Raw genomic sequence first — 15,022 nt, forward strand, 5'->3', positions numbered from 1 at the left:
TTCAGCATCGTTCTCCGTCATGTTGCCGTTTTCAAAGCGCTTTAGAAATGAGCAACTTTTCGAGATTACCGTTAATTCTAATTGCCAATAAAAAATCGAGTCGCCCTCTTCGCAGTGGATATCCCAGAATTATAAAGTCAACGATTCATTCGGCATGCGAAGATATTTTATAATGTGTAATTCTAATGCGCTTCGATTGACAGAGTATTCTTATGTATCTATTACAGTTGTTCACTGTTTTCCGTAACAAGCCTTTTCCAGAATTAATAAAAGTACAGTTTACATCGGTTGATTTCTCTTTTTTTTTCGTGAGCTTTTCCATAGCAATCGTCGATGACAGCCATGAAAATTACTACTTCATTTCACGACTACTCCGCCAAGTCTTCCACCATGGAAAATATGTATCAACACTCCACTGGAGTAAAATCGGAATGAACTATATGGTTGTTTGGAAAGAAAACTGAAAATTTACAGCCAGGTGTTCGCGTCTTTCACATAATATGGTCATTTCACGTAGTTGTCAAGACGACAACGGCTTAAGAATGCTCTAAGGTGTAAAAAGCACGTGCAGGGTGTGGAGAACCTTCCGTTTTTGTTCATTTGACCTGCAGTTTTGTGGCGTTTTCGTAGCGGTCGTCGTTGTCCTTGATTAACCTCCTATAGAGCGTTTTCACTCACGTGACCAGTAGCCATATTGGATTACTGAAACAAAAGAAAGTATTTGCATAAAAATAGAGTTCAATTCCCGGAGGATTAGTTTGGTACACCATCATGGCCGCCATTTCTTTGTTTTGGAACACCAACGTGGCAGCTGTGACGTCACGTGAAAACGCTCTATTAATTATGTTCTACGTGTTATTACGTATTGCACTTCTCTCTACATTTTCGCGGAAGGTATATAGTTGTGGTAAGATATTTAGCAAGACAAAGCCGTGCAAAGTGAGATGAGGAAAAAGGAGGGCGGAAGCCCGAGAAAAGGAAGGAAGGTATGGGAGGACGGAAAGCGGGATCTTTACGAGGACAGGACGTGGTTTTCTGCTTATTATAAAGTCAAAACATGAACCCCCGCAACGTTCTTTTACTTCCATTCAACGTCCTCTGGAGTCTTAAACAAATTATGGTGATTCCTCAGTATTCCACTGCGCATTCTGTACTGCACATATGGTGTGTCAATATTTATAAATTGGATGAAATTTGCAAAATTGTAAATATGGCGTAAGTCGATGATACACGCTGAAACAGTTCTCAAAACACATGAGAGAAGTTGTGAATGACCCATAATTATTTGCGAATAAGCGCTCATTCCGAGAACATGGCGAAGTTTGTTGTTTCTATCTACGAAGAAAGTATTTGCATCAAAACAGAGGTCAATTCCCGCAGGATTAGTTTGGTACACCATCATGGCCGCCATTTCTTTGTTTTGGAACACCAACAAGGCTGTCGCTTATTTTCCTGCAAAAATTGGTTTAAAAATAGACACTTTTCTGACGTTGATTAGGACTAGGGTGATGGACGCTTGGAAATTCTCAATGTGACTACTGATAAGGTCAAGAGGAAAGATCCAAAGAAACACAATCAAAGTCAGAGCTCGCCAACCTTGTCAATGCATGAGCTTGAGCTTTCCTCAAGGGCTTCAATGAAGTTTACGAAGGATCTCACAGAATTGGCAGCGGATTTTCTGGAACTCTGCCTATCGAAAAAGGAATATCCCATCTGTACTCGGGCGGCCGACTGTCTGGGAAGACAGATGACTACTTATGAGAAATTAGAACTAAAATGAATATTTGTGGTTTAATCTTCTTGAGCAATGCTCAAGATGGCGACCGTCGAAAGCATGTGCTCCGATCCCCTCCGAGTGAATTATTTTAACTGGTGTGTTGCAAAGAAGGAACATTTCTGCGGTTAGGCTTTTTATTCCCAAAGATTTATCGTGCATATTGTTTTCCTCAGTCTTCGTTCTCTTGAAAAGTTTTTCGTAGAAGCGCTTGAGCAGTCGCACTAAAAATGCCCGAATTTTCTACATTTTCAAGGAAAAATAAGACAGTCATTGTAATATTGTCCTAAGTCATCCAAAATAGGCAGAAAATTGTATCATTGCTCTCAAAAAAGCCGTGCGTGAAAATTAAAATTAGCTCTTTTGGGAAATCAAGGAGCTTAATATTGACCCCTTAATATATGTTATTAGTATAAATACACAGGTGATTATACAAAATCGCGCGCTCTCATTGGCTCGCTATCTCGGATTATCAGCTGATAATCACCTCGACGGACAAAATGGCTGCCAGTAGTCGTTTTGCCACTGTAAGTGAAGACGATTTCGCGTTGAAATGTTTTTTTTTCTCTTTTCTGAAATAATCACCTGTGTATTTATACTGAAACAATTATTCGCCTCAGGCTCAGTGATTATCGGTGAATATTCACCTCGACTTCGTCTCGGTGAATATTCACCGATAATCACTTCGCCTTCGGCGAATAATTGTTAAATATAGTCGCCGGTTTTTCCTATTCTTCTCTAATTCAATGACTCCCAAAGGTCGGATCACGTTTAACCAGTTCAAAGCGTAATTGGTCTCGAAAACCAAAGTAATGTCTCTGCATTCTGCCCGATGCATAGAATTGCTACGAGCTTGTAGATTGTGTAAACTTTGAATTTTTTCAGCTGAATCATCCGGTCAGTTCTCAATTGAAAAGTACAACTGTGGAGCCACTATCAGGCTTTTTACGCGTTCTCTCTTGTATTTATTTATTTGTTTATTTGTATAAAAAATTTGCCTTGCTCCGTAAGCAGCTAAACTAGGAAGCGCATTAGAAAGAGCTAAAGCAAAAATTGCTTATTTTCTTGTAACCTTGTCAATTTGGTGGTTAGGGAATTTTCAGTAACGCGAAGAAAACTTCTGGAATTGGCAATCAAAGGTTTGCCGGGATTGTACTGCTCGGAAATTTTACTTTTCCTCGTGGAGGCACATTTCCACGACTAATTAAGCTTACTCTACTGGATTTCGTGGAATCTTTAGCACTACAAAGTAGCCTTGAAAGTTAATTCTGTCGTTATCAAGTATTGCAACTCGACAGTGGACTTTTGTTTCTTGCAGAACGTTTGAAATAATCACATTAATATTTCTCAACAGTTCATGCAACAATCACAAACTTGAAATTACCATTGCTAAGTTCATCTACCGCTTCACTTAGAGGATTAATGGCGCCGAGATGAGAGCAAGCTTTCATGGGAAAGTTCCTCTTTCTTTTAGTGTAGACGTTGCCGTTCTTATTTCTCTTTTCAGGAATCCTTTCTAAAAACTAGACCAGAGACCATTTTCGCCCAAATGACAAGAAACTCTTTTTCTTTCTAGTTTCGTGAGACTTATAAAAGAAATAAGTTTGCTTCTTAGTCGAGTATTGTCTTGCTGTGAGTACTCAAGCTACAATTTTTTTGTTTTATCAATTCTATTTAATTTTTGTGGACGTGCACACTTTATCATTCGGGATCAAGTTTCGTGAGACTTATAAAAGAAATAAGTTTACTTCTTAGTCGAGTATTGTCTTGCTGTGAGTACTCAAGCTATAATTTTTTTGTTTTACTAATTCTATTTTATTTTTGTGGACGTGCATACTTTATCATTCGGGATCAAGGGTTATCACATTTTAGGGGTGTTATTGAGGAAGAAAGCACTGGAAAGTGCATTTTCCCACACGCTGTATGGTATTCTTCGCTTGCATGTGCGCACGATCCAAATTAGGAATGCAGATAAGAAGGTCACGTGTAATCCGGAAAAGGGGTAAGTTTTTAGCTCGCCAACTGCACACGTACTGTTGGAATTTTAGATAAGTTTAAGTGCCTGTCACAACTAACAGCTAAATGTCTTCAGTTTGAGAAGAACTTAATTTGCTTTAAACTGCTTAATTGCTGGCACTTACACCCAGCAGGAGTCGTATTGCCTTGACAAAATATTTCCACACGGACCGTTCGCTTTAGTCGCTTGGCTAAGGCAAAAAGCGACCCTGCAAATGAATTCACTCAAATGCCTTAAGGTGCATGTGATCAGTAAATGTTCTCTTTTCGTGAATTCATACCAGAGTTGACAAAAGTCGTTTCTCTCCCGATCTGCGGCCCTTCCTACAACAGCTCACGGTACTGATTAATTTTTCATTTTTCTCGCTCCAACGCGGTGAATGCCATTCATAATTCTCAGACAAGCCGTACACACTTAACACACGGGAGGAATTGAAAAATTCACAAGATCATAACAGTGGTAGAACTATTTTTTGATGTTGTCTTTCTCGACCTGTTCTCTATCACGTGGACTTCACGTTGCGTGAGGTCCATAATGGCGTCATGGATTCCGTCCTGCTTAGTATCAGTGTGCAACTGGTAATGTTCACTGTATCGGAGAAACTCTATTGCAACACCTGTGCCTTAAATTCCCAGAATATATCTACGTGTCTTCATCGTGGTATTTTGCAAACAGGGCCCTCGGTCTGAGTCGAAAATAACCATGAAGAAGGAATCCATGCACCATAAAGTAGCGGAAATCAACCACGACAAAATCCTAGCGAATTGAGATCCGAAATGGGAGACGGATCTCATGAATGTTGAAAAATCGAGTAAGTCAAAATTGACAAACTCACTGTAACCTAGAGACGTGTTAAATGTTACAGCTTCCATTGAAAAACACTGAACAAGTGCTCGCAGTACTTCACAGTGAAGCAACACAGTTTCTTGCAGAAACAGCAACTGGAAAACCCGTTTATTAAGATCAAAGTCGTCTTCATTTTAGGTAGAATAAAAATAGACATGGACAAAGATAGCAAATTTTCTCAAACTGTGATTTAGTAGTAGTAATTTCATTTTATTATTTGAAGTGAGTCTTTCTAATGTGATCAAACTTGCTTGCTTAGTGCAATCAAACTGGCACTTATTCAGTGACTATAATGAGTTGAGATACAATACTGAATCATGAACAGTAAGTTTATCACATAAATTTTATAAGCTTATTACGTTTAATTAACCCATTCATCCCGGGAGCGGCCCCCGCCTGGCGTTAGACAGAGTCTGAAGATCTTTAAGTCTCTCTCGAGTTCTCAGGACTAAAATTAAAGGGTTAAATGGGGTTAGGGGTTAGGGTTTGAGTAGACCTAGCCGTTGTTAACAAATTATCTGGCAGAGGTGGCCCATCTTGACGAGTTAAGTCGTCTGGTGTTAGACAGAACATTAAAACCTGTAAGTTCCACTCTCAGGAATGGAAATGTTGATGGAAGAGGCTATTTACGGTTCTCCGAAAACATACGAGACGGCAACGTGGAGATAAAAGTAAGTTTAAGATCAACGACGGCACCGGTCGACGAAAACGTCACCTCGAAATATAACATGGCTCTATCATAAGTCTTTCGCAATTACTCAGTCTCGTTCTTGTCCTACAATATGGGCGAAGTATGGGCGAAGTATCCTAAAAATAAATTGGTACTAGCGGTTTCAGAGTGGAAAGAGAGAATGAAAGGTTTTTCTCATGATTGCATGCTTACGTTGTCGTCAAAACCTCAAATTTGGTGAGTTCACGTCGTCGTTATGCAAAGGACCACGCCAATTTACTTGCTAAAATCCGTGTTGCACGTGCAGCACTACTATTTTATGCTTCGTTACTGCGTTTTGGCGTTGCCGTAGTCGTAGCTATCGTCGTTTCTTAAACTCCCCAAAAAAAGAGAGAGAGAGATTGAGACCTTTTTACTCTCACAAGAATTAATACTTGAGATCATGTTGGGTTTCCTTAGCTCATGATTGCTATACTTCCAAAAGCTTTCCCGTTATGAATATTCTTTTCCCATGCACTCCGGAAAATAACATGAGCACGAAAGCACGAGGTGTCCACGAGTGTACCAAGCTGCTGCGCATGTTTTCGAATGAAAAATATCAAGCGAACCTGTTGAGCTCGAACCCAGGGCTTTCGCTCCTCTCCAACCCAAACTCAAACCCAGTACCATTCATATATCAGTTGGTTTTGCCAAATCTGCCGCTTAACACCAGGTCCAAAGATCTGCGGGCTCTCTTTTTAGCTCTCCCTCAATTATGTACATGCTAAAAATAGAAAGGTTCTTTCAAAGGTTGACTCATAGGGCTTGTAAGAGAGAGTCAAGCTCCTGCAAAAGGCTAACACTCGAAACGTCAGCTCGAAAAGATTCCTCATACGGTAGTTAACTCATGCCGTCGATAAATCAGAATTTTCGTGCTCATTTGACTGCAAAATGATCTTACGCTCTCATGTTTTTAATAATGTCCTTAGTTTTGGCCCCACGCGACAGGATCGCTGAAAAGAGCTCACGCTGCTAAGGCATCTTTTTAATGCCATTAACTTTCACTTTGGTAAATCATGCAGGAGCGGCGTTAATTCAATCAAGATTGACGTTGGTGCAACGTTACTTTCGACAGCGTTCCGGTTTTTGACATAACATTGCCAAAGGTTCACCAATCAGGGCATCATGCCGGATGTGCAAACCTTGTCTGGTGTTGTGTTACCTTCATAAACGATCCTGCTAAGGCACAAAGGACGGAGTTATTTGAAAGCCGATAAAGCCAACTCTTGATTAAAAACATCCGAGCCCTTCATTTTAGTGCTCAGTTTAAAATGCAACTTACCCTGAGAAAAGAATGTATATCACTAAATAAATGTGAAAAAAATAACTTCTTTTACAAAAATCTTGATTGGTAAATAAGCTGCATGATGATTGAATGTTGAACACTAATCAACACCGAATGGCTCCCGACCAAGATCTCGCCCAGTATATTGAAATTCAAATCCGGTGATTAGTTTTGGCACATTAGAAATAAAGCAGCTTATGACAGCTTTTTCGACAAAATTAAAAACAATTTGAAAGTAAACAGTTTTTAACGCCAAAACAAGGCTTTCTTGCATGCGCCTTTGAATATGCGCAACCGTCCTATCAGAAATTACGAATCAGACATTACTATCGAGTTTTGACCAACTCTTGTGTGGCTGAGATCGTCTTTACCCACACTGTCACCCAGGCTCTGATCAAGGAACAAATGTTGAAGGATTTCCAATACTCTCGTGCAGAGCCAATGTCCTTCACCTGTCAGTAGGGAGTCCAGTGTGAGGTTTTCATTTTTGCTCTCCGTGATCCAAGTTAGGAAGCTTGGCCGTCACCGTGCTTCCATGAGAAAGGACGTGAAACCAGGGGGTGCGGATATTACGTACTACCTTGCTCGGCAAAAGAAAATGTGAAATAACCAAAGTTAAGCAGTTAAACGAAAACATGACCATACGAGAGTGAATCCTTTACTTACTATTTTAACTTCAAAATCCATGGTACAAATCCATTCACTCAGTGTAGGATACGTCGCTCACATTGGATATCGTGTACTAGACAGAATCATCATAAAGTTGTTAGGATGGAGCAAAGTTATGTTTTGAAGTGACAAGTTCTTGATTTTGCCATTGTCGACTGGTTTAACCGATATATCGTATTCCAAAGTGGCCGATTTTTCTAATTATTCTTTTGGTTCAAACCTCGTTAAAGTCCTGAATTTTTCAGGCTTCTTTACGCAATTGCAAAGCTTGCGTTCATAACTGCGAGGATCATAGCTTCGCTTGATATTCTTTGTCTGTATTCAACTTCAGAGCGTCGACCTCACCTCCGATGCTCAAATTTCCTTGAACCTTGTAAAAAGAATACGAAAATGGGGTCTATTTTGAAATGAGAATGGGTTCTGTCATACTTTTAGCTCTGTGTACATCTAATTATAAAATGCGCGCTGGAAGTTTGGGAGAGCACCGAGAAAAGCTTGGAAAACTCAATATACCGAAAACTAAACACACAACTCAATTCTATGATATACTTTATCGATTTTTGACCATATTATCATTTCGTCTTAAAAAAATCTGGCGAAACCAGCCAAAAGTGCCAAGAGGTTTTATGGAATTAATCAATTGTTTATCATTATTTGCCTTAAACGTAGCCCAGATTTCCCATCTCAAGTCTCGAAGTACTTAATGGCAGCTCTCTTGATACTTGTAGATGTAAGGAGGAAAGATAAATTCAAAAGGGTTTAATATTATTGTACTTCAATGAATGTTGGCAAGAAACCTTCTCCACGAGACGTCCCGTCAACTTTAAGAACACACAATCATTTTGTGCAAAAAAATTGCTGATGGGCTTAAATTAAATGGTTCAATGGACATCTTTGACGGATTTTCGCCATTCTGGATAGGAATATTGCCAATGCAAACTTGAAAACATTCTCGCGAATAACTATAATCATTTTAAGTAGCTTAAACATGTTTCGAGAATATTTGTATGAAAGAAGTCTTCGAAAACAAGAGAAGAATAGGATTTGAAAGATTCAACATCGAACATTGCGTTATTAAAAGAAATTCTCACTTTTTTGGCTGGGAATCAATGCTTTGAAGGCCTGGTTACCAGCCGCTGACACTGGAAAGCCCGGAGCCCTGTGGATAATCATTGAAGTGATTTCTCAGTAGAAAGTTGGCAGAGTTCCCAGGTTGTTCTTAGGTTGTTCTCTTTATTAAGTGACTCGAAATAAGCAATCGAGAAAATGTAGGTAGAAACTCGTATGCTCGAATGTCCACAACTGAAATATTTGGGGCAAGTATGCGCAGAAATATTAATTTACCGAAAGTAGAAAACTACATCTTTCCCTAATTCTCGGCGTGGGTGTAGTGACTTATAGAGTGAACATCCTTCATACTTTTGATTTGACTGAAGAACATAGCAATGCGACTTTTGCTCAAAACATAATTGTTCTTTTAAAAATGTTATGTGGAATTCGAAGCACTCTGACAATCGCATCACTCAACACATCTTTGATGTCTTAAAAATAGTTCTTTTTTGCCTGCTAAGGTTCTGAAAAGTATTAGTTATCAATTACTATGCTATCTTTCATCTAATAGTCAAAATTCTTAACCTTTGTCGTTCATCGAAAACATCAAAGGATGAGACCTTGGGTAGCTGAAGAGAGCAACATTCTCGCGGACTCTTAGGAAATGTGCGAAGCGGAAAAAACATATAGATTCACACAGAGATGACGCAAAAGCCTGACAAATTGAGATTCCTCTTTGTGGATTTCTTTTTAAAATTTGATCTCATTTTGTGTGTAAATACACCATAAAGATTCGTCATTAAAAGAGATTATCTTTAATCCTGTTTCCATTGATTGGCCCTTGCAATGGCATTCCATTTTGAATAAAATTTGCAAAAAAATCCTATGTTTTCTAACTCTTTCTGGACGCAGAAATATTGTCTTCTTACCAGACTGAAGCAAGTAGCACAGGAACTCATAAATTACATAAGAATTTCGAGCCTGTTATGCAACATTTCTATTTTAAGTAAGTACAGGAGCCCGTCAACTCCTGGCAACTGGGTACTTTTCAGCAAAGAAACACCTATCAACAACTATAATTTGGTGTGGACAATTTCTTCAATGGAATCAAAATTTAATTAAGAAAGAAAAAGTAGACTAATTGGCAAAGTGATAGGCTTTTGCGAAGCCGACATACCATCCAAGAGAACACAGAATGAAAAAGAGACAAGATAGAGTAAAAATATAAAATTGGGCAACAAAAAATGCCCCAGACTAAAACGCACGCGTGAACAACTGAATGTCAAGTCCGGACCAATCAAACTTCGATAGATAATGCTTTAATGAAAGCATTCAATGGGGTTTAAATGCCCTCGGGGTTTTTCGACAAAGGGGTTACTAGAAAAAAGTCGTTTTCATGAATTTTCCCTTGCTTCTGAGCTCACAGTGTTTGTTTTAAAATACTCATGTCATTGATTGCCGCGAGTGCACAGCATTAAACCGAGCTTCAAACCACATCTCTACATCGCCTGCGCATCATATATAAGAAAAAACCAGCCGGCATGAAGCATGTGGGTACTTGTAATACGGGATGCAAGGGCGTGAGGTTAAGGAAACGTGGATAGTATTTTGATCGTATAAATGTTAAATTGTCAACTCAAAGCACGATATAATATTGTCGCCGTCTCGCTTGACACGTGCATTATTCCATTAAAAAAATTAACACTGATTATAGCTATCGTGTGAAAAATCTCGTTTTACTGTGAATGATTGTGAATAAGGAATTGGCATAACTTGAAGCTTAATATAATCCTTCATCGTCGCCGTTTAGGCTTACACAATGTTTTCCGACTGAGAACAGTTTATAGGATAATACGAAAATTTCAGTTTAAATCACTCCTTTCAGAGGACATTTGATCTCACCATGTGATTTGATCTTTGATCCTTGGTTGAAATTGCAACCGATCCCAGTTTCCTGCACAGCCCCGGCAGAGGAAATGTCTATACTTCAATGAGCGCATATACAAATTCTCTTGTCAAGAGTGATAAGTGATTCGAATAAAAGGCATTCGTCACATAACAATCCAACCAATTAGCAGAACACAGAACAGACGCCATCCGTACACCGTATCCACTTGTGTCAATGATAGTGGAGCGATCAGAACCTTCATCGTGGATCTACGCTTTGGAATTTTACGACTTTCTTTGTGAGCGGATCAGTAGAATCGAATCATCAACTTATTAATCACGATCTGCGTTAATCTTTCAATTAACTTTTCGTGTTGATTCAGGCCGTCAAACAAACCTTCAATCAGTTTGAGAAGCTCCGTTGAGCACAATGACTTTCTGTGATTTCCAATTACCGTTGCGGGCTTTTCTTCTTCTACTTCACACAAAAGGTTTGAATTTTAACTGATTACACTTCTAACACTTTAAAAACCTTTGTTATGTACTTCCATAAATTTTCTCAGAGACAGCGCAGCTGTTTTGTGCAAAAGATTTTCCCATGGCCCCGATTTCTCTTAGTGGGTCAAATAGGTTTTATGTTGACATACCCACACTGTTGTTAGCGTTTCTTTCTAGAGGTTTCATTATATGTTTAACTTACGAACATTTATTTAATTTAGCCCTACTCAGCGCAAGCAAAATGCCTGCAGTGGAAATAGATCTGGATAAAGGCCTTGCAACACCATCAAGCCCATCAATCAAATCACAGGTCACCTTAATTCACCGTCCAACTCCGTCTTCTAGGCCAGGGCTGTGCGATGGCCAAGCTCTTGTCCGTTTGAATTTTAGCGGGCCGTACAAAAAGGCTAGGATCGAGCTCATTTATGGTGGCGAGCCGCATCTCTGGACCACCACCATCTCGGATACAGAGATGAGTTATGGATTCGGTTCGAATCACGAATTCACAAGTAACTGCGCTTCGGTACAAGTATACAACCGTCAATTTAGAGTTTATAGCAATAAGCTACCGGGTTTCAAGAACAACACAATCAATGGAAACACTTTGATGGCAGTCGTTGACGATACCGTGGAAAAGGGAACAAATATGACAATCGATATATCCGATGAGACGGTGCTATGGAAAATGCAGCACGCCAACTCGACTAAGAAAGGAAAGTTTATGGGTTTTTATCGAGAGCCCTACCTCTTCACCCTCTCAGGGCAAGCCTCGATTTACGGTCCTCCAACAGACACTTTTGTCTACGCTGGATTTAACCGAGTTCCTTATGGCAGCTTTCACAACGGATCGGGGCTTTGTCAGGTGCGAATAACTTTCAAAAGGGATTTGGGAAAAGGTAAGGGTACATTGCCTTTGAAATATTCGTTTCCCCAAAAGAATATTTTTCTGATGTTTACTAAATGCGGATTAACCGTGACTTGCTAGTGTCTGTGTTTACATGTTACTTACAAAACGTTAATTGTAGCAGTCGGAAAGATAAAATTCTAATTTGACGTCGGTTCAATGGGCGTTAATTTTCAGTGATTGATATGCTCGCACCCCTCCACAAAAAAGTTTCACAAGACATATTTGTTTTTCAGGACAGATGTGTTTATTTGTTGAAAAGCCTGTCTTTTTATAGAACACTAAATTTATGTGTTTGTCACTTTGTTGGATCAGCTCCTGGGTTCTGTGCAGTGAAATGGGTTCTATGCACTTAAATGGGTGCACTGGGTTCAGTTCACTGGAATGGCTTCTTTCCACTAGAACGAGATTTAACCAGTACTATTTGCTACGAAAAAGACTTAATGATGAGCTCCCCTACGCCAACAGCTGACCTACGCCAGTCAAAATTAAGCATGTTTCGGATTGGTTGCCACATTGTGAATAGAGAAAAAAAAAGACTGCTTCCTAATAGGAGTTTCAGCATCCTTACATCACGCAGAGTTTTGTTTCTCAATCTTTTTCTTATTCATTCCTCATCGAAACAACTCCCACGCTTTTGAGCACAACAGGTCATCACTCTTTGGAGCATGTTACAACCTGCTTGGACCGTCCGTCTTTCTCTGGTTTCCGGAAATGAAAAATCTTTTGGAAGCTTGAATTTCGGACGTTATTGCCCAAAGACAACCGCCCGTTTTGGAGATAAAAATTAAAACCATACACAGGAACAAAAACTAAAACTCTTTGTGTTTTGCCATAAGGGAGATAACGATCGTTGTCAATTCAACAACAACAATTTAAACGATTATTATTGCGTTTTAACTGAAGCCATTTGCGGTCCAAATTCGCATTTTTTTCACGGAAGACGCAAGTGTTTCTACGTAGGCATTACAAACATAACCCGTTGAGAAAATCACTTTTAAATTGATGTTGTCTTTTCTATCATACGCTACTCACCAAAGCGTCAAATTGACAAGACTAATTATTTCCCAATCATATTTGTGCATGTTGTTCTCATATTGCTGTAAAGTGACCTCTTTTTAGTTCATGTTATGAGGACTGAAGCAACGCATTCCACTTCGTGAAAAAAAAAAAAAACTAGTTCTAAGAGTCAGCCCAAGCAACGGAAGTTTGCATCCTGATTTCCTGATTATTGATTTTGTAGTTGCTAAGATCAGAGCGCAGTAGGCTTTTCTACATTTGACTTATACTTTAGAGCCGATTGTAATTTTCGTTGCTCCGTGTTAAATAATTTCCGCTTCTTCTCTTAGCTCCGGCGTTGCTACTCTTAAATGCAGACACGTCAGAATATCTTCCACATTTTCTTCTCTGCGCGTTGATCTTGCGGGACTCAATGCATCCGTTACTAGGTGAAATGTTTATGCGAAAGAACACCAAAAAGCCAACTTGTCAAAAGTACGTAATTAAAAACAAAAACAACATGGAGGTTAAAATTGAAGCGGACTAATCCCTTAAACAGGTTCTGCAAACTGAGATAATAATGTTGTCTTTACAAAAAGAGGAAAATTCTTAGTCACCAAAGTTGCGCTCTTCTTTGAGGCTGAGTCTTACAAGGTGCTGCAACAGGACGCAAACATTGTTGGCCAACAAATCCCAACATTATTAGGAGTTACATGTTGCGTCCGTTTTCGAGGGGCCGTTCTTTTTAAGAAAATGCGTAAAAAATGTTAAAGGTACAAAAAACTGTCGCACTGAGCCGAGTGAAAAATTCTCGTTAATTAGGGAATATTTGAACGGAGTACAAGAAAATTACGCAGAAAAGATACATACATATTCAAGCATTATTAACAAGTACAAGATTTCTTTTCGCAACAGAAGAAGTGTTGATTAATTTAATGCTTATTTATTGATTTGAAGAGGGTAATGGTTGAATTGGTCTGTCATCATTTGAGAAATAATGTGTTGCAGATTATTTGCTCTGAAAAATTTATACCGGAAAAGAAAATTGTTTTCAAAGGAATCATGTTATTTATGGGTTCGATTGAACAGTAACAAATATGCATGAATCCTACTGGAAAGAGCACATCTTCGCATAGACAGCGTGGAAATGTCCGGGTACTTTACAAATGAACATTAGGGTGTATCATCATGTGATAGCATGACAAGCGCTTTTAGTATTCAATTAACTCGGCTTAATCTGAAGCCCGTAACTGTGGCAGTAACTTAATCGGACAATCTATTAAATCTAATCCTGTGTTTATTCATAACAGGAACTAAATTGTTGACGGTTGAAAGATTTTGATATGTTTTCATAGAAAACAATGCCAATCTCTTTTAAATCTTCTATTAATATATGGATAACTTTGACAACAAATTTGTCCACGAACATTGATCAAGTCGTAGCATCTGTAAGGAGAGATAAAAACACTCAAAATAGAGCCTTATTTCAAGTCATTAACCGAACTAGAAAAGACGTTTTTTAAAACGATTATGTCATAAATTAGTGATTTCACGTGAGAATTACTCATAGCATTTAGTCTAGACTTTTAAGAGCATTTTATGGTATCTTTAATATCTTTGTTTTTGTATCATCTTTGCAGTAAGATTAAAAGCACTTAAAATAGCCGCTATGACCCAGAAGATGAAAACAAAACTAAAGGACGTGAACAATATGACATCTCGTCAGTTCTCACTTTTAAGCGTTCGTTACACTTTCCAGGAAATTATTTCAAAACATTTGTTAGTACAACGAAATAAGAGCTGTGGCTCGCTAGTTAAACATTCATATGTATATAGCATCTGCCGGCTTTTAACATGGTAACACAATTTTTATAGAACTACTCATTTATTTTTTTGATACAATTTTTCCTCTTTTTCCAAGCTAAAAGCTATTCTCGGTAATCCTTGACCCAGCTTTAAAAGAACAAAACCTTGGCAAAGTCTCTTCAGTATCCCTGCTCACCGTATTCTACAATAAAATCTGGTTTTTGCGTCAATGCCAAGCATTCGTCTTCATTAAGCCCTCTTAGAAAAAATTTCCCACGAAGGGGCTCATTTCTCCCACGTTGCCGAGTTCTTTCGAATTCTTTCGTAAAAGAAATTCTTGTGCGATTAAGATTATTCCGGAGTGTCAATCAATCTTTTTTAAAAACAAGAGAAAAGAGCTTGGAATTTGATTCCGTGGAATGTTTTTGTTGTTCTAGTCCCGTAAAAACAATTAAAACTTTTTTTATAAGTAATACAAAACCCTTAGTTTCTTCTTTAAGCCGAGAAAAGTCCCTTTTGACTGGGATTATCGCAACATTTTCTCAAAATTCTTCTTTATCTCACCCTCAACACTGTCA

The 15,022-nt window shown here is 38.7% G+C and overlaps 1 protein-coding gene and 1 long non-coding RNA gene across 2 annotated transcripts in view; one reads left to right on the forward strand and one right to left on the reverse strand.

The window, feature by feature from the left end:
* Nucleotides 1-826: 826 nt before the first annotated feature.
* Nucleotides 827-7,869, reverse strand: LOC138014193 (uncharacterized). Its single transcript, XR_011125263.1, has 2 exons — nucleotides 7,298-7,869; nucleotides 827-7,211 (listed from the first exon to the last, which is right to left on the reverse strand). It is a non-coding gene; the product is annotated as an uncharacterized lncRNA (long non-coding RNA).
* Nucleotides 7,870-10,338: 2,469 nt separating this feature from the next.
* The window catches only part of LOC138014191 (signal peptide, CUB and EGF-like domain-containing protein 2), an 18,580-nt gene continuing 13,896 nt past the window's right edge, over nucleotides 10,339-15,022 (forward strand). The window contains exons 1-2 of the mRNA XM_068861207.1: nucleotides 10,339-10,728; nucleotides 10,957-11,631. Of these exons, the coding sequence (XP_068717308.1) occupies nucleotides 10,668-10,728; nucleotides 10,957-11,631 (736 nt within the window). The 5' untranslated portion in view covers nucleotides 10,339-10,667. The remainder of the gene's footprint in view (nucleotides 10,729-10,956; nucleotides 11,632-15,022) is intronic.

This window comes from Montipora capricornis, chromosome 8, assembly GCF_036669925.1.
Source record: "Montipora capricornis isolate CH-2021 chromosome 8, ASM3666992v2, whole genome shotgun sequence".
Lineage (NCBI taxonomy): Eukaryota > Metazoa > Cnidaria > Anthozoa > Scleractinia > Acroporidae > Montipora > Montipora capricornis.